This window comes from Callorhinus ursinus, unplaced genomic scaffold (genome assembly GCF_003265705.2).
Source record: "Callorhinus ursinus isolate GAN/ISIS: 27379988/994484 unplaced genomic scaffold, GSC_fseal_2.0 scaffold23, whole genome shotgun sequence".
Taxonomy (NCBI): Eukaryota; Metazoa; Chordata; class Mammalia; order Carnivora; family Otariidae; genus Callorhinus; species Callorhinus ursinus.
This window is the reverse complement of record NW_027397085.1, coordinates 3252386-3276834: the sequence shown is the minus strand read 5'-3', so window position 1 is coordinate 3276834 and position 24449 is coordinate 3252386. Positions and strand designations below refer to the sequence as shown.

The following is a 24449-nucleotide window of genomic DNA, read 5'->3' as shown; positions in this document are numbered from 1 at the left end:
CCCTTCATTTTTCCCTTCCTACTATCTTTTTTTTTTTTTTTAACGTATAATGTATTATTTGTTTCAGAGGTACAGGTCTGTGATTCAACAGTCTTGCACAATTCACAGCGCTCACCATAGCACATACCCTCCCCAATGTCTATCACCCAGCCACCCAATCCCTCCACCCCCCACCACTCTAGCAACCCTCAGTTTGTTTCCTGAGATTAAGAATTCCTCATAACAGTGAAATCATATGATACTTGTCTTTCTCTGACTGACTTATTTCGCTCAGCATAATACCCTCTAGTTCCATCCACATCATTGCAAATGGCAAGATATCATTCCTTTTGATGGCTGCATAATATTCCATTGTGTATACATACCACATCTTCTTTATCCATTCATCTGTTGATGGACATCTTGGCTCTTTTCATAGTTTGGCTATGTGGACATCACTGCTATAAACATTGGGGTGCATGTACCCCTTCGGATCCCTACATTTGTATCTTTGGGGTAAATACCCAGTAGTGCAATTGCTGGGTTGTATGGTAGCTCTGTTTTTAACTTTTTGAGGGTCAGTGCTACCCGGGGCCAATTATTCCTAAGATTTTTGAGGATGATGGGGCACCTGACTGGCTCAGTTGGTGGAGTGGGGGACTCCCAATCTTGGGTCATGAGTTCGAGCCCCATGTAGGGGTAGAGCTTACTTTAAAAAAAAGATTTGTGAGGATGAAGTGAGTACATTTAAACTGCCTAGAAGGGTGCTTGGTCAGAGTATGTGTTAAATAAAGTTAGCTCCTATTATTATCCTCTAATCTACTTCCTGTGCAGAGATATAGGAAAGCCTGAGGCCATGCAGGAGCTTTAGGAGGGCTGGTTTATGCAGTGCGGTGAGTGGGGGTATTGCTGCTGACAGCAGATCAAGGAGGGTCCCATATGGACTAGAGGGTGAGGATGCCACAGAGTGCAAGTGACCCAGTCTGGCGTGACTTGGGGGGTGAGATGCTGATGGTGTATAGGAGCCGCGATGTCCTGCAGTCTGTTTGTTTATACTCCGCTCTGCCCCAGGTAGGATTTAAAGTGATACGTAAGAATACACAAAGTAGAGTAAGAAATTGGAAATTAAGTAGAAGAGAAGAAGAAAAAACAAGACTGAAATGTAAAATGGGGGTGGTGGTGGAGTAAGATTAATGCAAAATACACCACAGAAAGCAGAAGTCACAGCCGGCTGGGTTCAGCTGAACTCCACCATTCAGATTGGCCTGCAGCTTTGTTTATTTTCAGTTCGGTGTGTGTGTGTGTGTGTTGTTTTGAATTGTAGTTAAAATCCAGGCATTCTTAAAAATTAGGATTCCCGGTTTTTTTTCTAAAAATAGTGGAAGTTCTGGGAGCTCTGAGCCATATTCTAGTCTGGCAGCAATCGTCTGAATATGAGGAGCAGTCCCCATTCCTAAGAGGGCGTGGCCTGTCCAATTTACCAGTGTCCTCTCTAGTCCCTTTTGCTCCCCAACACTGAGGCAGAGTGTCATTCCCACTTACCATCCTGGACTATTTCTCTGAACTCAGATCTCTATCAAATGTGAATAAAACAAAAATAAGTCAAGATTTCTATTTCTTCTTTTTCTCTTTTGCCTGTCTGCATTAGCTGCGTGGCCATCGAGGCCGACCGATGCTCAATATTTGTAACTGCTGTCAGTTCTGACTGGTACCTGTGTTGTACTTGTTGTTGAACAGTTTGAACATAACCCCTGCGTAGGTATTTGAGTTTCTACAGGTGGTAAAGTCATGTGTTTGGCCTCGGGGCCCCCCGCTTTGACTCTAGTCCTTCCAACAGCTAAAGAAAAGGAGAACACCTTATTGGCCAGGCCATTTAATGTCCGTAAGATAATTGCTTAGGCAGATCAGGACTCTTCTCAACACAAAGACCACATGGAAATTTCTCCTGAGAGTTTTCATAGAGAGGGAAGGGTATGCTCAAACAACAGCCATCCCCCTCTTAGACTTGTATTAAGACTAATTCTAGCAGCTTCCCTCAACATAGTCAAGTGGCAGTTTCCCAAACCACCAAATTGCTTAAGCAGTTTTTGGGGAGGCCAGTCTGATACAGTTCAGAAACTTCTTTCTCTACTGTGTTGACTGAATACAGGGATAATTTTAGAAAATTTAGAAAGTCTGGAGACATGGATGGATTTCTCCAAATAATCCTCCATAGCTAATCCGAAGATACAGTGCCTGGACTTGAGACAGCCACTTTGTGACCGGGGGACAAGTCAGGGATGAGAGCCAACACACAGAAGGTGGAGAGGGCAGGCAGAAGACCGTGGATCCTTGCTGACATTGTTGAAATACTGAAACAACCAACCCTTATTGTGTGAGATAACAAATGTCCTTATTAAGTTTTAAGTCCTTCTATTCCTTATTCTAGTATTTGCTGACAAAGGCATTCTAACGAGGATAGCCTATAACCAATTCAAGTCCAAAGAAAGAGCGATAAAATTCACAACCTAATTTCTCCTCCTGGAGGTTTAAGTGTACAAAGGGATAGGTGTAGAGGCCAACTTTCAGGCAAACAGGGTTGAGCGATGGAATGTAGAAGGTGCCAGGCCCCTCAGGCGCCCCACCTCAAAATAGCCATAGGCCCTAACTGACCAGTGGGCAACTTAGAACCAGGCACAGTTCCCAAAAAAGGAAAAATTCCATACTCGCCATACCTCCTCATCTTCCCCATTTAAAAACAGCCACCACCCACTGCCTCTGCTCAGCTGTCCCGCCTGCAGCTCCCTCGTGGTGTATTCCATAAACTTCTATCTCCTTTGTTCCGCCTCAGGTGAGTTCCTTCACCTTCTGTGCCATCGGCTTCTACCCAGTGGTTGCCCCACATCTGGGGTCCCCCATCTGATTGAATGATACCTCATTTAGGCACCACAAGGGCAAATAGCTAGGCTATGCAAAATACTGGCGTGTCATGAGAAGTTGTAGGCCTGTATTGTAAGGTGAATGGAAGTGAAACAGTACTGATAGGATTCTCAGGGGTCTCAGGTCAGGGTTTTGTTCTTGTTTTTGTTTTTTAAGATTTTATTTATTTGACAGAGAGACAGCCAGGGAAGGACCACAAGCAGGGGGAGTGGGAGAGGGAGAAGCAGGCTTCCCGCGGAGCGGGGAGCCCGATGCGGGGCTCAATCCCAGGAGCCTGGGATCATGACCTGAGCCAAAGGCAGACGCTTAACAGCTGAGCCACCCAGGCGCCCCTCAGGTCAGGGTTGAGGAAGTAGACTTGGGAATTGGAATTTTATAGTTTGAAGGCAAAACGATCACAGTAGATAAAATGGCTTACGTTGACCACATGGAGCGGTGGAGAATACCCACATTTAAAGGGCAGACGTTAGAAGGCAAGATTCCTGCGGAGGAAAGAACAGGAAGGAAGAAGAGTTAGAGGCTGGAGGGAAACCAGCATAGTAAGCGATCATGGGAGCAAAAGGAACAGAAGCTTTAGGAAGGCAGGAATGGGAAACAGCGTCAAATACAGCCCACCCACACAGGGCTCGCATGTATCAAGTGAAATCCTCGCTTCCATACGTTCATTCTCTTTCTGAAATGGATTCTGTAGATAAAAATTTTCGTGTTCCATGCCATTCTTGTTTTTAATAATCAAACCTAGACTCTTCTGCAGGAACGTTCTTACCAAGGTTTTTAGAAGAAATAAAAATTGTTTATAATAAAATATAGGTCTGTGAGCTCCTGGGAGCATCTTTAGTTAAATTTGCCTGCCATTTTCTTTAGCCAGTTTTTAAAAGGGCTCAAAGGAAGTTCTTATATATCCAGAATTTGAGGCCCTAAAGATTTTGCTTGCTAAAAGATGGAACCGCCAGGACCAGTTTCAATTTGTCAGTTACCTTTTGATAGGTACAGAGAGCATGGGGCCTCTCTCTTGAGGGCATCAAAGTGAAGTTCCGGAAGTATGTGAAACTCAAGGGGTTTCCGAGAGTCCTTCATTCCATCTCTGTCTTCTGCATCTTCTCTCGCCAGTCAAGTCACGGCACAGCCTGGCTCAGGGAAAATCAGGCGAAGAATAAGGGGAGGGGGACTGGCTGACCCATCTGAGATCAATGTGTTACCGTCCAAGGGCAACGGTAAGCAGGCTGGGGGCTAATCATTCTGAAGTCTAAACAGAAATCCTTCCGAAGTGGTCTCTGAACTTCTATTTCAAAACTATAAATTATGTTTATAAGTAAGTATGGGGGTTCTTCAACTCACATTCCTTCACAGGGATGATACATAAGAAATAAACTTTTTGGGAAGGTTGTAGACTCTAAAGAGAAATGTCTCGACTTGGTGGATACGTAGAATATTAAAAAAATCTAAAAGATTATTCAATTGTAACCAAATAATTTGCTTCGGCTAAAGACAAGTAAACATTAAAGTATACGATGTCCACATAATTGGGAGCCAAATCAAGGTACGAGGAATGTATCATTATTATATGAACTTGGGAACTCAGAGTGGACCAAGATTAGGATATTTGAGCAACTTTTACCACCACCAGTCTATTTCTGAGCTGCTGTGAAAAGGAGGAGTTCGTGTCCTGAAAATAAGCAAATAACTTTTTTGGAATCCAGGTCCTTTGGAGGCATATGTATTAAAGCCCAGAAGAAAAACAAATGATGCAGGATCTTTACACTGAGGACCCCATCCCGCTCTGCTTGAAAGTGAGGAGCCTTAGTCACATGGAGGCAAACACCAAACTCCAGGGAATCTAGTGGTCTAGAAAGATGCAACCATAATGAGGCTCTGCAAATTTGCGTAGGTTTGTAACTTAACCTGAAACTGGCAAATCCAGTCTGTGAGGACAATTTTTTGTGGAGAGTCTGCTGCTTTCTGGACCAAGGGCAGGGCTCCCTGGAGACTTGATCAACTTATCAGAAGTCTGTCTTTTGTTTGTTTGTTTGTTTTTAATTTTTAAGTAATCTCGACATCCACTGTGGGGTTCGAACTCACAGCCCCAAGATCAAGAGTCACATGCTCTCCTGACTGAGCCAGCCAGGCGCCTCTACAGCAGAGTGTCTTGAACGGGGCAAATCACTCAGGGTTCTTTATTGCAAGCAACGGAAGCTGAGTCTAGCTGCTGAAGCGGAAAAGGAATTCATTGAAATAAACATGAGTGGCTCTCAAAATTCTGGTGAGAGCTGTAAAGAAACAGTGTTGGAGGTGAATCGTCCAAGAATGATGTCCAAAACCACACACTTCAGAATTGGCTGGATGAGAGAACTCCCTCTGTGGCCCACAAACCCTGGAGACGGTTCATTGCACTCCCTGACTCTGCAGCCATTGCCACTGTGGCCCAGTATGTGGGTCGTGTCTACACCAGGAACTCTCACCTCATCTGTGGAAGAGGGTAGAGGGGGGAAATGAGCCTTGCTACAGATCCAGTTTCAGAAGCAGAAAACTTTGGGGGTTGCTATTTATTGGAGGAGGCTAGAATGGAAGGCGGAGAAACCTTTGGCCCTAAAGACTCTGAGATGGGCACTGCTCTTTCTACTTTTCGCCGTGGGAAGCCGGGGAGGGGCTGGTGGAAGGCGTTTGGAGTTCCGGGTTGTGTATCACAAAAACAGACAAATGAGAAATCAGTGCTAATGCACGGCAAAGAACTTTGGGAATAATCAAGAGAAGTTTTATCGAGCCGACTTTGCTCGGATGACACTGAGGAGACTACTTTGTGATCTGAGGTGATTTTTGGCTAAACTGCACATGTTCTTTAAAGCCCTGTATTAACTCTGTTAAGATGTTCAAGGAGGTCACTTGCAAAGAACCCATTGTTAACTTCCCCTAAATTTTCACTGCTGCTTTGTGGAGAAAGGTGCTGTAGAAAATAGGAAACAGTGCCCTCTCCTGTCAGAGCTTGGCATGTTTGTCCATTCTGAAACCACATATGAGAATTTCCTCACTTATATTTTTATTCCTGAGAACTTCTCATAGAAGGAACCTATTTATTTACATGGCACCATTTTTCTGAAGAGCCATGTAAAAAAACACTATTGGCTATTGTAGATGTCTGTTGTTTCATAACAATTTACCCCAAATTTTGCTTAAAACATGTATTGTCTCATAATTTCTATGACAGGAATTTGGGAGCTGTGTAGCCTTGGCTGTGACTTGGGGCTTCCCAGAAGGTCATACTGCAGTCATGTGAAGGCTTGACTCTGGCTGGAGCACCCCCTTCTAAGGAGCCTCGTCACATGCCTGGCAGGTTGGTGCTGCTTGTTGGCTGGAGACCTCTGTTCTTTGCCACATGGATCTCTCCATAGGGCTCACTGGGTGTCCTCACGACGTGGTGACTGACTTCTCCCAGAGCATGGGATCCAAGAGGAAGCAAAGCAGAAGCTACAATGTCTTTTTTTTTTTTAAGATTTCATTTATTTATTTGAGAGAGTGAGAGAGAGAGTGTGCAAGAGCGGCAGGGAGGGGCAGAGGGAGAAGCAGACTCCCTGCTGAGCAGGGAGCCCGATGCAGGGCTTGATCCCCTTAGGACCTGAGCCAAAGGCAGACGCTTAACTGACTGAGCCACCCAGGCGCCCCTCCACAATGTCTTTTATGCTCTAGTCTTTTTCTTTTTTTTTTTTTTTTAAAGACTTTATTTATTTGACAGAGAGAGACACAGCGAGAGAGGGAACACAAGCAGGGGGAGTGGGAGAGGGAGAAGCAGGCTTCCCGCCGAGCAGGGAGCCCCATGTGAGGCTCGATCCCAGGACCCTGGGATCGTGACCTGAGCCGAAGGCAGACGCCTAATGACTGAACCACCCAGGTGCCCCTCTAATCTTTTTTTTTTTTTAAGATTTCATTTATTTATTTGAGAGATACAGAGACAGAGAGAGAATATGAGCAGGGGGAGGGTCAGAGGGAGAGGGAGAAGCAGACTCCCCGCTGAGCAGGAAGCCCAGCACAGGGCTCAACCCCAGGACCCTGGGATCATGATACAAGCCGAAGGGGGAGACGCTTAACCGATTGAGCCACCCAGGCGCCCCTGCCCTAGTCTTAAAAGTCATACACCATATCATATTGGTAACACAGATCAGTGATGTTCACTGTGGGAGGGGACTAACACAAAGGTGTGACTACCTGGAGACAAAGATAGTTGGGGGCCATTTGGTAAGACTGGAACCTTGGAACCAGTGGAACCTTGTTTCAGCATCATCACAGAGAATGGGTGTGGTTTTAGCTAACAATGGAAGTGTAATTGTTGGACTTGCTAATGGCTAGTCCGAGCTGAGGTTCAGACCTATGGAATATATGCATGCCACTTGTCCAAACACGTTCTATTCTACCTGCTTTTTTTCCAGTCTAGTCAGTGTGGCTGGCTAAGGTTCAAATCAAGATTCACCCACCTCCTTTTGCTCAAGAATAAATTTGGGCAACCAATAAGCATTAATATTCCAACTTCTTAGCAATCATGAAAAGAACTATTTCAATCTCTATTTTCAGTGAAAGAATTTCCTTAGCTATCTTCTCCTAGTAATTTATTTCAATGTTTAATGCCCTTCATTATTGGGAAAGTTCTTATTCCCTTTACTATGTTTAACATTTTGTTCTTCATCTGAGTGCAAAGTGACAGAAAGCAAGTGGCAGGTTCTCTATCAATAATCCTCCATATGGGGATGCCTGGGGGGCTTAGTCAGTTAAGCACCTGCCTTCGGATCAGGTCATGATCCCAGGGTCCTGGGATCCAGTCCCGCATCGGGCTCCCTGCTCAGCAGGGAGCCTGCTTCTCCCTCTCCCTCTGCCGCTCCCCCTGCTTGTGCTCTCTCTGACAAATAAATAAATAAAATCTTAAAAAAAATAATCCTCCATACGTTCAATCCATTAAGTTCCTTCTCCTCCTCTGCTGAAATAATTTCAGTATCATTCGTATGCTGACAGGGATGGGGATTTGTGTGTGTGTGTGTGTGTGTGTGTGTGTGTGTACGTATATACACACTTTTTATTAAGGAAAGTTTCAAACATATAGAAAATACAAAAGTAGACTAAAGAACTGCCATGTATCTGGCTCCCAGCTTCAGCAGTTAAAATGGACTCATGGCCAGTAGGGTTCAATGTCTTCCCTACCCACTTCCCACCATACCACTTACCTTCCAGCTACTGAATTATTTTGAAGCAAATTGCAAAAATCTTCTCACTTCATCCCAGAAGCAGGTGTTTGACTTGTAAAAGGCAAATTAATATTCAAACCCTTGCCTTTACAGTTCCTTTTTTTCAAGACTCTTTTTTAAAGATTTTATTTATTTGACAGAGAGAGACACAGCGAGAGAGGGAACACAAGCACGGGGAGAGGGAGAGGGAGAAGCAGGCTTCCCGGCAGAGCAGGGAGCCCGATGCGGGGCTCGATCCCAGGACCCTGGGATCATGACCTGAGCCGAAGGCAGACGCTTAACTGACTAAACCATCCAGACATCGCTTTCTTTTTAAGATTTATTTTTAAGTAATCTCCACACCCAACATGGGGCTTGAACTCACAAGCCCGTGATCAAGTCACATGCTCCACTGACACAGCCAGTCAGGCCCCCCTACAATTCCTCTTCTTTTGGACTCTTAGCTTTAGTCTTCAGGTAGAGAGCAAGATGAAATACCTTTCTTTCAGCAGTGAACTCAGGGATGTAGGAGACATCACTTAAAGGAGAAAGAAGGGAAGTCTCTTTTCTGCAGTTCCTGGAGCAGAGACAGACGTTCCTGACAGAAATGTGTGGCCAGTCCCCTAAGGCTGTTTTTTTGGACCACAAGGGTGAGGGCAAGTGTGTAGTCACCGCTCTCCTTGAAGTTCCTCAGGGGACCTCTGTCCTTGTCCTAACTGTTTTCTGAAGGAGGAGAAACATGAAGGGCAGCCTGCTCACACACATAAGCACACAGGCTGGTCCTTAAACTGATTTTGTGTGTGTGTTTTTTTTGTTTTTGTTTTTGTTTTTGTGAGAGAGAGAGCATGAGTGGGAGGGAGAGGCAGAGGGAGAGGGAGAAGCAGGCTCTGCACTGAGCAGGGAGCCCGCTGTGGGACTCGATCCCAGGACCCTGGGATCGTGACCTGAGCCAAAGGCAGACGCTTAACCAACTGAGCCACTCAGGCGTCCCTTAAACTGTTTTCAGAATAAAAAAAAAAAAAAAAATTGTCAAGGGAAAAGGAACTTCAAGGGCATTAACTTGAGGTTGTCCTTTTTCTCATATGAAAAAGGAGGTCCAGTTATGTAGGTACCTTATGGTTGGTTTAGTATTTAATAATAATCTGTAATGTATTTTTCAGTAATATTTGAGCATTTGTCCTGAATTATATAATTTCCCTTGGGCAGTGTCCAACACTGGGCAAATATGTGCTGCTTAATAGTGTATGCAAAAAGGGCTTTGCAAACTGGAAAGTGCCTGAGGAAAGCCAGTGGATATTACAGCCAAAAATCTATATTCAGGTGGTTCAAATGCTTTGTCAACTTTATGATTTTTAAAACACTTTATTTCATTTTGGGGGGGTATATACCTAAAGTATAGCTATTACCAAAGATTTAAAATTACCAAAACCAAGAATAACTAACAAGCAGAAAAAAGAAAAATCACCCTGTAAAAACTCCTATTAATATTTTTGCATATTTCCTTTGTCTTTTCTCTTGCATATATAGAAACATAACATGATCATTTTGGATCTAGAATTTTATATGCTAAGTTTTAAAATTCAACATTATACCTTAAGAGACATGGCCTAGCCCAGAGCTTGATGCGGGGCTCAGTCTCATAACCCTGAGATCATGACCGGAGCCGTAATCAAGTGTCAGACAGTTAACTGACTGAGCCACCCAGGTGCCTCTGAAAATACAATTTAACAGCAGCATTGAAAATTCTAAAAACCATCCATAATCCATTCAATAACTATTACAATGATTTGTATTTGTAGACAGATTTTTCCCCCAGTACAGCACACGTATGTTACTTTGCTATTGTCACTTTGGTTGAAAAAACATTTTCCTTTCTGTAGTCTTTCTAATTCTACTTTTAAATGGCTGCATAATTTTAGTTTTTGTCAGACAAACATGGTTTTGAACCTCAGCATGCTATAATCTAGTTACGTGATTCTAGGAAATTTCTTTGAATAGCTTTAGTGAGTTATAATTGACATACAATAAACCACACATATTTAAAATGTATACTTTGACAAGTTCTGATATGTGTATGTACCACCACCACAATTGAGACAGTGAGCACATCCATTAGCCGCAAAAGTTTCCTTATGCCCTCTTGTAATTTCTCCCTCTTACACCACGTAATTGTAGATTGATCCATGTCATTGCTATGAAAATGTCAGAACATTTGAATCAGGTTACATAATAAGACAAAAACTGAAAACTGCAAGGAGGCAACTTGGCTTCCTGTATAACTCTGGCCTTAGCCCCAGAGGCAGACCCTCCTAGGATTTTGTGGCAGGCTCAATCCCAGTTAATATAATGGCCGATTTTTCACATACTTCCTTTCTTTCAGGCTCCAGGGTCAAGTCCCCACTTTAAACAGCTCTACTCTTTTTGCCTCCTACCTGTGAATTTGTACTAGCTTTTTTTTCCCAAAATAACCCTTACTTATGAACTTCCCCAATCTGAAATGTCCATTTTTCTCATTCTTTGCACCTTTGTAACCCTTTTAGCCCTAAGGGTTATGACTCATGCCAGAAAATGAAAAGTAAACCTGTAGCGGTGCCTGGGTGGCTCAGTCGGGGCAAGCATCTGCCTTGGGCTCGGGTCATGATCCCAGGGTCCTGGGATTGAGCCCCATATCGGGCTCCTTGCTCAGCAGGGAGCCTGCTTCTCCCTCTGCCTCTGCCTGCTGCTCCCCCTGCTTGTGCTCTCTCTCTCTCTTTCTCTAATACATAAATAAATTCCTAAAAGAAAAAAAAAAGAGAAGAAAAATCAAACTGTAAGAATTAATAGAACATGTAAAGTGCTACCTGACGACCCTTCTGTGCTATAAACAGATGTGTGTTCCCTGCCCACCCAGGGATTTCGTGTTACTTGTACATTTGTGTTCCTAGCCTGACAGGATCCTATTAAGGCTTTTGATGTTATCTTTGTTTAGGAAAGACTCCTGGAGGGCAGAGGCTGGGGCTGGCTTACATCAGAGATAAGTCCCTGAAGGGCCAGGAGTCTCTACACAATTTCCAGTACATTCTGGGAATTAGAGAGCTTCCAGATGCAGTCGTGCAGCCGGACACTAAGGGGCAGCATGTACCAGAAGGAATATCTAGCTCTGCTGAAGCCAAGCACAAACCAAGTAGAAACCACCTTGTTTCTAAACCCCAAGAGCAAAGAATGTAGAGAGCACATTCTCATCTCTCGAATCAGATTATAACGTTACAATTTTAAATATCTATTCTATTAAGAGTTTTGCCTGCCAACTGAATTCTCCAAGTAAATTAATTTGTGATCAGATATGATTTAAATATACTGCTGAGACATATAAAGTCTGTAAAAGTTACCCATTTGACTTCATTTATAACTTCAGCAGCTTAATCTGAAAATATTTAATTCCAAATTCAAAGTCTTTATATTCTTTGAGATGACTGTTGTCTGTCTCTTTCTCCCTTTGATGAAACAAAATGTTTTGTGTGAAATAAAGGCGATCAAATAATTCTTTAGACAATTAAACTCGACAAGGCTAAACTCTTTGGAGATCTTATAGTTTCCCTTCTGGGTCATTTGCTCATTAATCTATCCACCAGCAAAGATTTCTGAGCATTTCCCTCATAGCATTGGATCTTGCACTAAATGCAATAGAATGCAAAGATGGACCAGATATCAGATCTGCCATCAAGGGATTCATTCAAAGTCTGGAGAGTGGGGAATATATGGGCAGACTAAAAAAACAAAAAGAAAGAAACTGATTATAGGAATGTGTGCTAAATGAAATGATAACGACAAAGAGATGCTCCAGTGAATAAGAGAGAACACAGGCAGGCACGTACCAGAGGTGGGAGGTTGGAAGTAAGGAAAGTGCTGGAAAACTTCCAAGAGGAGCTATTTGAACTGAGCTTCAAGGAGTAACCGGAACGAGCATTCCCAGAATGTGCCAAGGCAAGGAAGAATGAGAGGGCCTGGCATTCTCGTCAGTTTGTAGGCAGGGTTGGACTCGTGAGCGCCCGGGGTCGGGGCATTGATTTGTGTTTTCGAGAAACTAGTCTGACAGCAGAATGGAAATGGGAATGGAGAATAGAAAGCAGAGCCGTAAGGAAGCTACCTCTATTTTGGTGATAGAAACCAAAATTATGAAGCCCGAGGTGGGAAAGAATAGAGAGAAATGGGTGAGTTCAACTGATGTTCTAAAATAGTGAGGGAGGCGCCTGGGTGGCTCAGTCGTTAAGCGTCTGCCTTCGGCTCAGGTCATGATCCCAGGGTCCTGGGATCGAGCCCCGCATCGGGCTCCCTGCTCGGCGGGAAGCCTGCTTCTCCCTCTGCCGCTCCCCCTGCTTGTGTTCCCTCTCTCGCTGTGTCTCTCTCTGTCAAATAAATAAAATAAAATCTTTAAAAAAATAAAAATAAAATAGTGAGGGCAGCTGAATGGTGGGTAGGGATGGATGGCTGAATGGCCAGTGCAGCAGGAGCAGGTTTGGGTGGGGAAGGAGTGGGTTTAATTGAGTTTGAGGCACTTGTGGAACATTGAGGTAGGTCCTGTAGGCAGTTGGATAGATGGTTCCGGAGCTTAGCAGAGAGACGTAGGCCAAAACATATGATTTGGGGAGTAATTGAAATTATACGAGTAGCAGGAATCATGGTGGGGTGGTGGTGGGGTACATGTTAAGCTCTGGAGAGGAAAGAGTGCATTTAGAAATGAGGAGACCCAGGAAAGTATGGTCACAAGGCCATAGGCATGTTCTTGTATAGGAAGACCCAACATAAAGTAGCTGCCAGTGTTCCCAGCATTCTATATATTTAACACGATTCTGGGAAAAACAAGGGGACGCCTGGGTGGCTCAGTCGGTTAAGCTTCTGATTCTTGATCTCAGCTCAGATCTTGAGCTCAGGGTTGTGAGTTCAAGCCCCGCACTGGGCTCCACGCTGGGCATGGAGCCTACTTAAAAAAAAAATTACAACAAGATTTTCGCCAAGGGCAAGTTTCTTCTGTCATCTTTACACAGGGCCTGGTGTAACAGAAATGCCTGATAAATATTTCTTGCCTGTATGTGGGTACATTCATCCAGTGGAATAACACACAACTTTTGTGAAGAATGGGCTAGATTTATGTGATGATATAAAAAGATTTCTAAGATATGTTAAGTGAAAAAACAAGGTGTACCACACGTGGATACTATTATGTATATATTGTTTAAGGACACATATGTAATATTATGTATCTTACATAAATTGTAATGTTTATATGTACGTTTTTTCTGTAAGGGTAATAGTAGCTGACAGGTGCATAGCATTTACTATGTTGCAGGCACATATTTTAACTCATTTAAGGCTTTCTGTTAGGTAGGTACTTTTGCTAGCCCATTTATACAGACTGGGAAACAGTGTGGTAAGTGATGAGCCTGGGATCACCCAGCTTGCTGGTGGCAGAGCTGGGAGCTGAAGCCAGGGAGGCCCAGCGTCTCCGCCTCATGATCCTGCCTTCCACCCAGGAAAGTGTTAATGGCAAGGCATTAGGGTGAGGAATGGTGGAACGAGAATTTTACTTTTATTTTATACTCTTGAGTATTGAAAATATTTTAGCACATGCGTTATTCTTTTAATAATAAAACACTAATTTAAAAATATTTTTGAGAATTGGACTTTAGGTACCTAGTGAGAACATCCCTGGGGACCTCCAGGGAGGTTTCAGTGGAATGTGGGGGTGGTAAGAGGGAGAGGAATGGGCTCACTGAGGCTCCATCCCAACAGGCTTGTTGAAAGGAAATACAAATATTACTTTTTATATAATTGAATTTCAGTCCTGAGAACACAGGCAGCATTTAAAAGCACAGTGGCCAAGGGGTGCCTGGGTGGCACAGTTAAGGGCTCCCGACTCTTGGTTTCTGCTCAGGTTGTGATCTCTGGGTTGTGGGATCGAGCCCCACCTCTGGCTCTTCGCTCAGCTCAGAGTCTGCTTAAGATTCTCTCCCTCTCCCTCTGCCCCTCCCTGCTGTGGTCTCTCTCTAGGATAAATAAATAAATCTTTAAAAAATAAAAATAAAAGCAAAAACTGAAAATAAAAGCACAGTGGCCAATTTCTGGCTTTAGTTTTTCTTTCTTTTTTTTTTTTTTTTTAAGATTTTATTTATTTATTTGAGAGAGAGCCCGAGAGAGAGAGCACAAGCAATGGGGGAGCAGCAGAGGGAGAGGGAGAAGCAGGCTTCCCGCTGAGCAGGGAGCCCGATGCGGGATCATGACCTGAGCCCAAGGCAAGAAGACGCTTAACCAACTGAGGCAGCCAGGCGCCCCTGGTTTTTCTTTTCCTTTGTTAACTTTCCTCTCGCTTGGAGCCCTACCCCGTGTGGTTGCCTGCATACACAGCAGCTCCGGGCTTTTTTTCTATTTCAATTTTTTGACTAGGTAATACATTCCTTTAACTGAAAAAGTTAAAATCAGTTGAAAATGTATAAATGAGAAGCTTACTCCCAGCCACTCTGTTCCACCCTCTATCCCCCTAGCTCCTTATAGCCACACTTCTATTTCTTGTGCATCCTTTCAGTGACTCCTTGGGCAAATGCAAGTATATATGCATATATATGTGGGATTTTTTTTCTTGTTACACAGCTGGGATCACTGTGTTCCTTTCTAACTTGCCATGGAGAGCTTTCACATTCTTTTTCTTTTCTTTTCTTTTCTTTTTTTTTTTTGTATAGCTGCACAACCGTTCACTGGGTTAGTTTAACTAGTCTGCTCTATTTATCCCCTTGACCTTGTTTTGGCCTTGCTAAGAAGTCTCCAGGTTTGAACCATTGTTTCTTCTTTTCTCCTCTATTTTCAGAGTTCTTCCCAGTCATCACCTTCCGAGCACCTGGCTCTAACTTCCACTCAGGTTCCCCACCGGGAGGGTATGGTAGGCTTCCTCCTTGCCTCTCATTGCCTTCTCACCTAATGCACACAATGGGTGTCAGCCCTAGCTTGGGGCCCTCAGGGCATCAGGGCACAACTGTTCCTTCTGATGATTTAAAAACACAGAGGCACTTCCAGTTGTATCTCTTGTCTGGTAATTTTGGTCTTCTTGGGAACAGGTGTGCGTAGGTGAAACCCCAGGTATGAATGAGTAGAGCTTAATTATAAACACCTATTGACAGAGCTATGCACTGGCTGAACAGGTACGAAATTGGGTATTTTCTTCGTCTTCTATTTATTTTTAATCGATGTTTTATTTAATTTTACTTTTATTTATTATTATTATATTTTTAACCTATGTTTTGATATGACTGTGTATTTGCTGTGTGATCGCTAACTTGTGAACACGCTGGACCTGCTAAATTTGGGGGGAGTGGGGATTAGGGAGGAGAAAGCTCCCCTGTCAAAGGTCTCCTCTGCAGCCTGCCCTAGATCCCAGAAGGCTTTAATTGAATGAAGAGCATTACGGTTGAACAACCATCACCTGTGGCATGGGGGACTCGGGGAGGCAATATTCTCTTTTAATGCAAGTGTTGATGCTTCCCCGTCTGCTTATTTTGAACAAGTGTTTTTTTTTTCCCTGAGTTCGGTGGCCCGTCCCTGGAGCAGTCCATTTATGATGCCCACTCAGCTGGAGCTGGCCATGAACATCATGATTAGGATCTTCCACCAGTACTCTTGCAAGGAAGGGGACAGTTTCAAGCTCGACAAGGGGGAACTGAAAATCCTCCTGCAGCGAGAGCTCACGAAATTCCTCTTGGTGAGTCGCAGCTTCTTGCCCCATGTGGTCAAGGGTGGATGGGGTACACATCCAAGGAGAGCCTCTGTGTACTGCCACCAACGCTGCGGTTGGTACTGAGATTCAAAGCCGGGGGCAAGCAAACTCTAGAGTGCACTTGATCCTTGAACAATGCAGGTTTGAGCTGCGTGGGTCCTCTCATATATGGATCTTTTACAGTGCAGGACTGTAAATGTATTTTCTCTTAGGATTTTCTTCATAACCTTTCCTTTTCTCTAGCTTACTTTATGGGAAGAATATAGTATATAATTCATAGAAGACACAAAACATGTGTTAATCTACTGTTTATGTTACCAGTAAGGCTTCCTGTCCAAAGCAGGCTATTAGCAGTTGAGTATTTGGGAAGTCAGAAAGTCACAAGTTGTAGGCAGATTTTCTTCTGGGGGGGGGGTCAGCACCCCTAATCCCCATGTCGCCGGAGGGTCATCTGTACAATAGCACATACCCTTCTCCATGTTGCCTGTGGCTAGGGTTTCCAAGGGTTGTAAATGGTATTTAGGCTTGCCTCAATTATGCACCATTCTGGGGCAGCAAAGATACAGCTAATTCTACCAGGAGTTAGAGTTAATAACGAGTGGCACTAGTTATACCTAGAGCTTCGTCCACCTGTCTGTAAAATTAATATTATGTATTGGGCCAGAAATGAAGCCCGGGGTACTTTTTGCTGTGGTGACAAGTTCTCTAGTGAATAACAAATACTTAGCTTTGTCAGACCCATACAGGCTGATTCCGAGGGACAGAAAGGGTGTGTCTGGCCAGTGACCAATTGAGTAGCGCAGAGGTTCCCATCTCAAAATAGCCAGGAGTTCAGTAAGTCTGCAAATGAAGGCTTACAATGGAGTGTTTGGGGGCTCATCCCTCCTGAGGAAAACCCTTTACTCTGATGTTTATGCAGCCGCCTCGAATTGCCTTTAGCACAGCATGTTATCCTTGTATGATGTTATTTGTCCAAACCCTGTATTAAGACTCCTATATTTGTAACTATGACACTCTTTTCTTCCTCTATAGGAAACCTTAAAGTAAAAAAAAAAAAAAATTTTTTTTAAGTCATCTCTGCCCACTGTGGGGTTTGAACTCATGACTCTGAAATCAAGAGTCGCATGTTCCACCGACTGAGCCACCCAGGTGCCCCTAAAGTAAAAAATTTTTAACATAGTAATTATTCACAGTTCCTTTTTAGTGATTTTAGGAGCCCCTAGGAACTTTTTTTTTTTTCAAATTCAGTTTGGCTACTGGATTATATAACATTTAGAATAAAAGGCTCAGCAGGTCAAACTTGGCACATTGATTTATTCAAGTGAAATTTATCATTGTTTTTGATCAAGCTGATTTTGATCAATTAAAGTTTCCAACCTTTTAATGGTTGGCGCTTTTTTGAGAGCAGCAGGAATTCCTGGAGGGAATAAACTACTTTTAGAAATACTAGCCCCAAGATGTCCATCGACAGATGAATGGATAAAGAAGATGTGGTATATATACACAATGGAATATTATGCAGCCATCAAAAGGAATGAGATCCTGCCATTTGCAACGACGTGGATGGAACTGAAGGGTGTTATGCTGAGTGAAATAAGTCAATCAGAGAAAGACATGTATCACATGACCTCACTGACATGAGGAATTCTTAATCTCAGGAAACAAACTGAGGGTTGCCTGAGTGGTGGGGGGTGGGAGGGATGGGGTGGCTGGGTGATAGACATTGGGGAGGGTATGTGCTATGGTGAGCGCTGTGAATTGTGCAAGACTGTTGAATCACAGATCTGTACTTCTGAAACAAATAACGCAACATATTTTAAGAAAAAAGAAAAAGAAGAAGATAGCAGGAGAGGAAGAATGAAGGGGAGTAAGTCAGAGGGGGAGACGAACCAGGAGAGATGATGGACTCTGAAAAACAAACTGAGGTTTCTGGAGGGGAGGAGGGTGGGGGGATGGGTTAGCCTGGTGATGGGTATTAAAGAGGGCACATTCTGCGTGGAGCACTGGGTGTTATGCACAAACAATGAATCATGGAACACTACATCAAGAACTAGTGATGTAATGTATGGTGATTAACATTAACAATAAAAAAACTCTGAAAAAAAAAAGAAATATTTCTCAGCAACCACCAATCATAGGACAGGTGAATGCTTCAAGTCCCACCCATTCTGAAGCCTGACCTCTTCTATGGGCTCCTTGCTTTACTTTCCACCCCTATAATGCAGTCGTCCTTATAATATCTACCCTTTATCATGTGCCTCTTTTTTGTGTGTCAGGTGTTGTGCTAAGTAAGGCTGCAGCTAAAATATTGTATGTCCCAGGCGCCTGGGTGGCTCAGATGGTTAAGCGTCTGCCTTCGGCTCAGGTCATGATCCCAGGGTCCTGGGATCGAGTCCCGCATCGGGCTCCCTGCTCCTTGGGAGCCTGCTTCTCCCTCTGCTTCTCTCTCTTTCTCTCCTCCTCTGTCTCTCATGAATAAATAAATAAAATCTTTAAAAAAAAATATTGTATGTCCCATGCAATATTTGGGACATACTTAAAAATTTTTTCATTGTTCATCTGAAATTTACATTTAACTGAATGTCCTGTATTTTTGTTTACTAAATCTAGCAAGCTGGTGCTAAGCACTTTTAAAAGTGTTGATGTCTTCCCCAACTTTGTGGGGAGATATTCTTCCCATTTTATAAATAAGGAAATTAAAAAATGTTAAGTGATTTGCTCAGAGTGCCATTGTTGGTAAATGGTAGAGATACCTACTATCCCCTTTTGGCTTTAAAGCCTGCTTTGTTCCATGTCCAGTCCTGGCCCCCCGACCTTTGTAGTTGTGTAATGCATTTTCAGGATCAGCAGCTCATGATGCTAAGATGCTGTTTGCTCTTCTTTGTGTTTAGATCTGAGCCAGAATTACATGGCCCTGGGGCAGAAGACTAGACCGTTTTAGAATTGGTACTTGGTTTAAATCCACCTGCACATGGGCTTTTGGAAATTGTCCTTAGATGCTAAAATGGAAACAAAAACTTGAATGTAAATAAAAGGAGAATGCAATTTCAGTTGTCATGAACCTCAAAGCCTGGGAGTTAGAGATTTTCTTTTTCCTTTAAGTGCCCAAAAAAACCCCAATTGGTTGATAAGATAATGCAGGACCTGGATGCCAATAAGGACAACGAAGTGGATTTTAATGAATTTGTGGTCATGGTGGCAGCTCTGACAGTTGCTTATAATGATTACTTTGTAGAACAATTGAAGAAGAAAGGAAAATAAACGTAAGTAGTAAGCTTATCTAAGGGCAGAAATAGATCCATAGTTATTTGCTTCCTCTTCATCTATAGTCTTGAGACCTATAGTTATAGTAATGCCATTTATATATATACATATAATTAATTACTAGTATTATTAAATGATGTGTACCTTAATAAATTGATTTAAATATTCCAAATCTTATATGCCCTACTTGAAATTTTCCTATACTATTAAGGATGTTTATGCATTTTTTTTTATCTGTCAAAGAGCAAGCATCACAAGATTTAGCTACTTTCAAATGAGACTAAAGCATAGCAAACTTCTAAGAGGCAATTTATCACCCTTAAATTGTATTTGGAACTTCTTATCCTATTAACGAAATTAAGTGGCTCTCCCACCCTCCTGTGATTCTGCTTCAGATGGAAGAAGTTATGCAGGTCTGTAAGCAGAAAGGTTGATACATAGAAGAAAATGCTGGCTTTGTCCATGAGTTAGGTTAGGAGATGGGGTACATTCAGGGCTAGGTATCCAAACCAAGAGAACTAAAGCCAGCAACTCTTGAAGGCCGGTGTATAAATACCTTCTCTTGCCCCTTGGGTCTCCTAATTCTGGGGCAAGTGTTTCACACCACTTCCCAGTGCTTCCCTTGGGGTTAAGGTTCAGTCGCCTGCCCTGCCCAGGGAGCCTGGCTTGATGTCATACCTTCTCTGTGCTCCCTCCCTTTCTTTGTCTCACTACATACCCCCACCCTGTGTGTCTGCACTCTCAAATAAACAACTTGCATGCAAATCTTTGTCTCACAGTCTGGTTTGGAGGAAACCAGACTATGACAGATCTCTTGGAGAATTTTAGAAAGAAAATGGTGTAATGAAATTTATACTTTTTCTTTTTATAAATTTATTTTTATTATTTTTTTAAGGTTTTATTTTTAAGTAATCTCTCCATCCACTGTGGGGCTCAAACTCATAGCCCCGAGATCAAGAGTCACATGCTCTAGGGACTGAGCCAGCCAGGCGCCCCTATATTTATACATTTAAACACTTAACCCTGGCTAAGCTGTGAAGAAAGGGCTATAGGGGACCAATGTGGAAGAGGGAGACTAGTTAGGAGGCTGTCCTTGTGTTCTGAGCAAGAGACGATGGTGTCTCAGCCCAGGATTCAAGCAATGGAGATCAATTTGTTAAGTGCTTTGGAGGTAGGAGCGATCGGACACGCCAGTGGACTAGTGAGGAAGTGTCAGAAAAGAGAGCAGTGCAGGATATATCTGTTCTCCCTTTCTTCCATGTATTAGAAGCCTAATTTGTGCAGGGTAGCAACGTGCCCAGCTAAAAAGTTCTATTTCCCAGCCTCCCTTGCAGCTGAGGTGGAGCTTATAACACAGTTCTAGACCCTGAGACATAAGCAGAAGTCTCCTGGGAATTTCTGGGAATGTTTTGTTATTTCCATATCAGTTCTGTGCCTTCCACCTTGTTAATTCCTTGCTTGTCTTCCCACTGGAATGTAGATGCAAGGCTGGAGGTGAGGCTGCCAGCTTGCAACCATGAGGATAGTGAAGAAAAAGAGAGAAGGAGCTGGGACATTGTTGTCACTGAGGAGGCACTGCCCAGCCCTGGTCTGCCTGTTTCTGGTTCTCTCATTATGTGAAAAAAGAATGACTGCTCTCTGGTTAAGTTGGATTCTGTTAGGTGCAGCCCAACACAGCCTCTAATGTTTAGATTTTTGGTCAAGCAAATTTATTAAGTGGGAAAGGCTGGGAGAGGAGCAGCTTTGGAGTGGGGACATTAGGGGGAATAGCTCTATTTAAAATGCCTATTGGATATCCAAGTGGACATATTACATGGGCAGTTGGATAGATGACCTCTTCTAGAGCTCAGGGTAAAGAGAGGAATTAGAGACACAGATTTGGAAGTCATTAACATCTAGATGATATTAAGCCACAGGACTAGAGAAGATCACTTAGGATGAGAATATAGACAGGGAACACGAAAGGTCCAACAGTTTGCTGTCAGGAAAATAGGAGCCAGCAAATCATACAGCAAAGGCATGGCCAGGAAGATAGTAGGAAAACCAGGAGAGTGTGGTGCCTCAGAAGCCCAGAGAAGAAAATATTTGAAGCAGGAAAGGAGGTAAAATCTATAATCCACTGAGAGAAGGAGTAAGATGAGAATGGAGAACCGACCATTACATTTGCCAAGGCGGAGATCATCAGAAACGTCAGTGACCCTGATGAGAATGATTTCTCTTCCAGAAGTATCTATCCCCCGTGCTGACAGACAGTGGATGCTCAATAAATATTTGTTAAATGAACAAAGGAAAGAACCTGCTGGTTGTTGATTTTCTAGGGCTAAGACCTGTCATTTTTTTCTTTAAGTAGAGTAATATTTTTGTTTCTCTCAAGCCAGATCTGAGCAGACAGGACAGGGAGAATTTAGATGTCAGAGCATTCAAGAGAAGAAATGTATATTCTTGGTGTTTACTCCTGTCTCTCAAAAGGTTGGGGGGAAATGAGAAGAAAAAAGTGGACCACATATTTCAGAGGTGTTCAGACTTTTTTCTTACAAGATGGCACACTAGTTATGCAAGAGAAGGTCTGAACATTTCTGTGGGGCTTCTAAACATTTCATTTTAATTTGGGCCGAAGTTCACATATTCTAAAATGAGTCACCAGAACATGAAAAGTAAATTCAAAATTTTCCTCGTGTCCAATTCAAGGAAGGACATTCTCAACATAGAGAAATAAATGAGAAAAACAATGTTCATTTCATGCTGTTTCTAAAAATCAATCAAAAGGGAGGAAATGCAATTTATATGTGAAGTTAGATATCAAATGAGTAAGGATTACACGATGCACCAAAAGTTCTTTCCTAGTGAAGGGGGTAGGGTGGGGGCGGGCTTTCTTTTGTGTGTGTGTGTGTTAAGTATGCACAATAAGTTTATAGGAGGCAAAACTGATTACTTCTTATGCCTACAGGCACTGGCCTGTGCATTTGCTACCGCTTAAATCAACTTGAAACAATATTCAAGGGTCGTCCCTGCATTAGCACATTCTAATGTTTAACATTTCTCCAATGTACTTATTGGAAGACAAGACTTACAGGAGACAGTAGCCTAGGTCTGACTGGGGCCCTGCATTTAAGATGTGGCTGCAACACAAATAGCTAGAAATAGTGGGGTCAAGGAAGGCCTTCCAGAGGCAGAAGCCTGGAGTTGAGTCTTTGACAAGGGAAAGAAACGGGAAAGTTAATTAAAGAGAATTTGGGTGAAGTCGTACAGGAATAAAGCAACGGGCGTTTTGGGGGCAATGCAATTGGACCGGCGCTCCCTAGCGTGTAGGGGTGGGGGAGAGCAGGAGAAGGGGCTGGAGAGGCCGACAGGACTCATCATCCATCAAAGGGCCTTTGGTGCTAATGTGAGAAATTTGAAATTTATCCTGAATGTTATGGGAAACCATTATACAATGTCATGCATATTTGCTTTTTACCTAAAGAAGGTTTGTTTCTAAATACTCCAAGATTTTTTTCAATCTTTAAAGCAGTGATTTTGTATCCTAACTTGACTTTACACTCACATGGCATATTATTAAAATATATATGGGGGCACCTGGGTGGCTCAGTTGGTTAAGCGACTGCCTTCGGCTCAGGTCATGATCCCGGAGTCCCAGGATCAAGTCCCGCATCGGGCTCCCTGCTCGGTGGGGAGTCTGCTTCTCCCTCTGACCCTCCCCTCTCTCATGCTTTCTGTCATTCTCTCTCTCTCTCAAAAGTAAATAAAATTAAAAAAATAATAAAAATAAAATATATATGAATATGGGCGCCTGGGTGGCTCAGTCATTGAGCGTCTGCCTTCGGCTCGGGTCATGATCCCAGGGTCCTGGGATCGAGCCCCGCATCGGGCTCCCTGCTCAGGGGGGAAGCCTGCTTCTCCCTCTCCCACTCCCCCTGCTTGTGTTCTCTCTCTCGCGGTGTCTCTCTCTGTCAAATAAGTAAAATCTTAAAAAATAAATAAATAAATAAAAATTAAAAATATGAATAAGCTCCACCTTCCACAAAGATTCTGATTGACTTTGTCTGGGGACAGGGCCCAGGCATCAGCATTTTTCAAAGAGCATCAGTTGATTTTAAATGCACCCAGGGTTGGAAATCACTGCTTTTGTGGTGATTCACTTAATCAAAACAATCAGATCAACATCTGGCTGGGAAGCGTCTAGGACAGCAGCTGTTGAGACTTTAATGTGTGTGAATCACCTAGGGATCTGATTCAACTTCAGTAGGTCTGGGCCAGGGGTCTGAAATTCTGCATGTCTAACAAACTCCCAGGTGATGCTGATGGTGCTGATGGAAATGGTCTCAACTCTAGGGTGAAGAGGAAGGAGTGGAAGTGTCATTTTGGAAGCAGGCACCTGTAAAATTGTTCCTGCTGGGGCATATTCCCTTTGGAAGAGTATAAGACAACACTGACACTAGGCTCAGAGGGGCTGGGGAAGAGGGGAGACAGATGGGAGAAACCAGGACAGAATGAATATTCCCTAGGGCCCTGGGGGGGCGGGGGGAGGGAAAGGGTGCTCCAGGCTACCTCCGGTCAAAGGTCTTGGGCAAGTCTTTGAACTTCTTTGAGCCTCATATTTTTGTTTGTTTGTTTGTTTGTTTGGCAGGCCTCAACTATGGTGGTTCATCTGCATCAGAATCAAACAGGGGCTCTTTGAACACTGGGATTCCCCGGGTCCCACCCCAGTCCTGGTGAATCAGAGGAGGAGGTAGGGCAGCTTCTGCATTGATGATGATTATGCAGACTTCAATGGCAGACCTAGAGCTCCAGGGGTTAAAGCAAGATAGCAGGTTCCCAGGACTCAGTGAGCGCTCAGGAAGTGGTAGCGTGAAGATGAAAACAGTGGTAATGGTGACAGGGCAGACCCCTCTGGTCCAGCCTAGAGTCTGTGGGTTTTATCCAACCTGCTCTCTCAAGTAGGTGCCCACCAGAGATAGCTGCCAGATGCCTGCCGTGGGAAAAGGCTGTTCAGTCCTTGACTTCTCCAGCTTTCTCAGAGAGCTCTCGAAGTGCTCTGCAGGGTGCCTGGTGGCTCAGTCAGTTAAGCGTCCCGCTCGTGATTTGGGATCAGGTCATGATCTCAGGGTTGTGAGATCGAGCCCCATCAGGGGCTCTGCACTCAGCGGGGAGTCTGCTTGAGATCTTCTCTCTCCCTCAGCCCCTCCCTACCCCCCCTCATGTGAGTGCTCTCTCTCTCTCTCTCTAAAGTAAATAAACCTTAAAAAAAAAGAGAGATGGCCTGCTATGCAGTCATTATATTTTCAAAGAACATCTACTCTGATGGGAAGCGTCTACTATATAATAACAACTTTAGTATTTGA

General features: G+C 43.5%; 2 protein-coding genes across 2 annotated transcripts in view; both read left to right on the top strand.

Annotated features, from left to right (window-relative positions):
- S100Z (S100 calcium binding protein Z) overlaps positions 1-19104 on the top strand; it is a 41478-nt gene extending 22374 nt beyond the window's left edge. Inside the window, exons 2-3 of the mRNA XM_025892516.2 lie at positions 15654-15828; positions 18946-19104. Of these exons, the coding sequence (XP_025748301.2) occupies positions 15685-15828; positions 18946-19104 (303 nt within the window). The 5' untranslated portion in view covers positions 15654-15684. The remainder of the gene's footprint in view (positions 1-15653; positions 15829-18945) is intronic.
- A 4653-nt stretch (positions 19105-23757) lies between these two features.
- CRHBP (corticotropin releasing hormone binding protein) overlaps positions 23758-24449 on the top strand; it is a 40774-nt gene continuing 40082 nt past the window's right edge. Inside the window, exon 1 of the mRNA XM_073905306.1 lies at positions 23758-23836. The gene's annotated coding sequence lies outside the window, so the exon portion shown is untranslated. The remainder of the gene's footprint in view (positions 23837-24449) is intronic.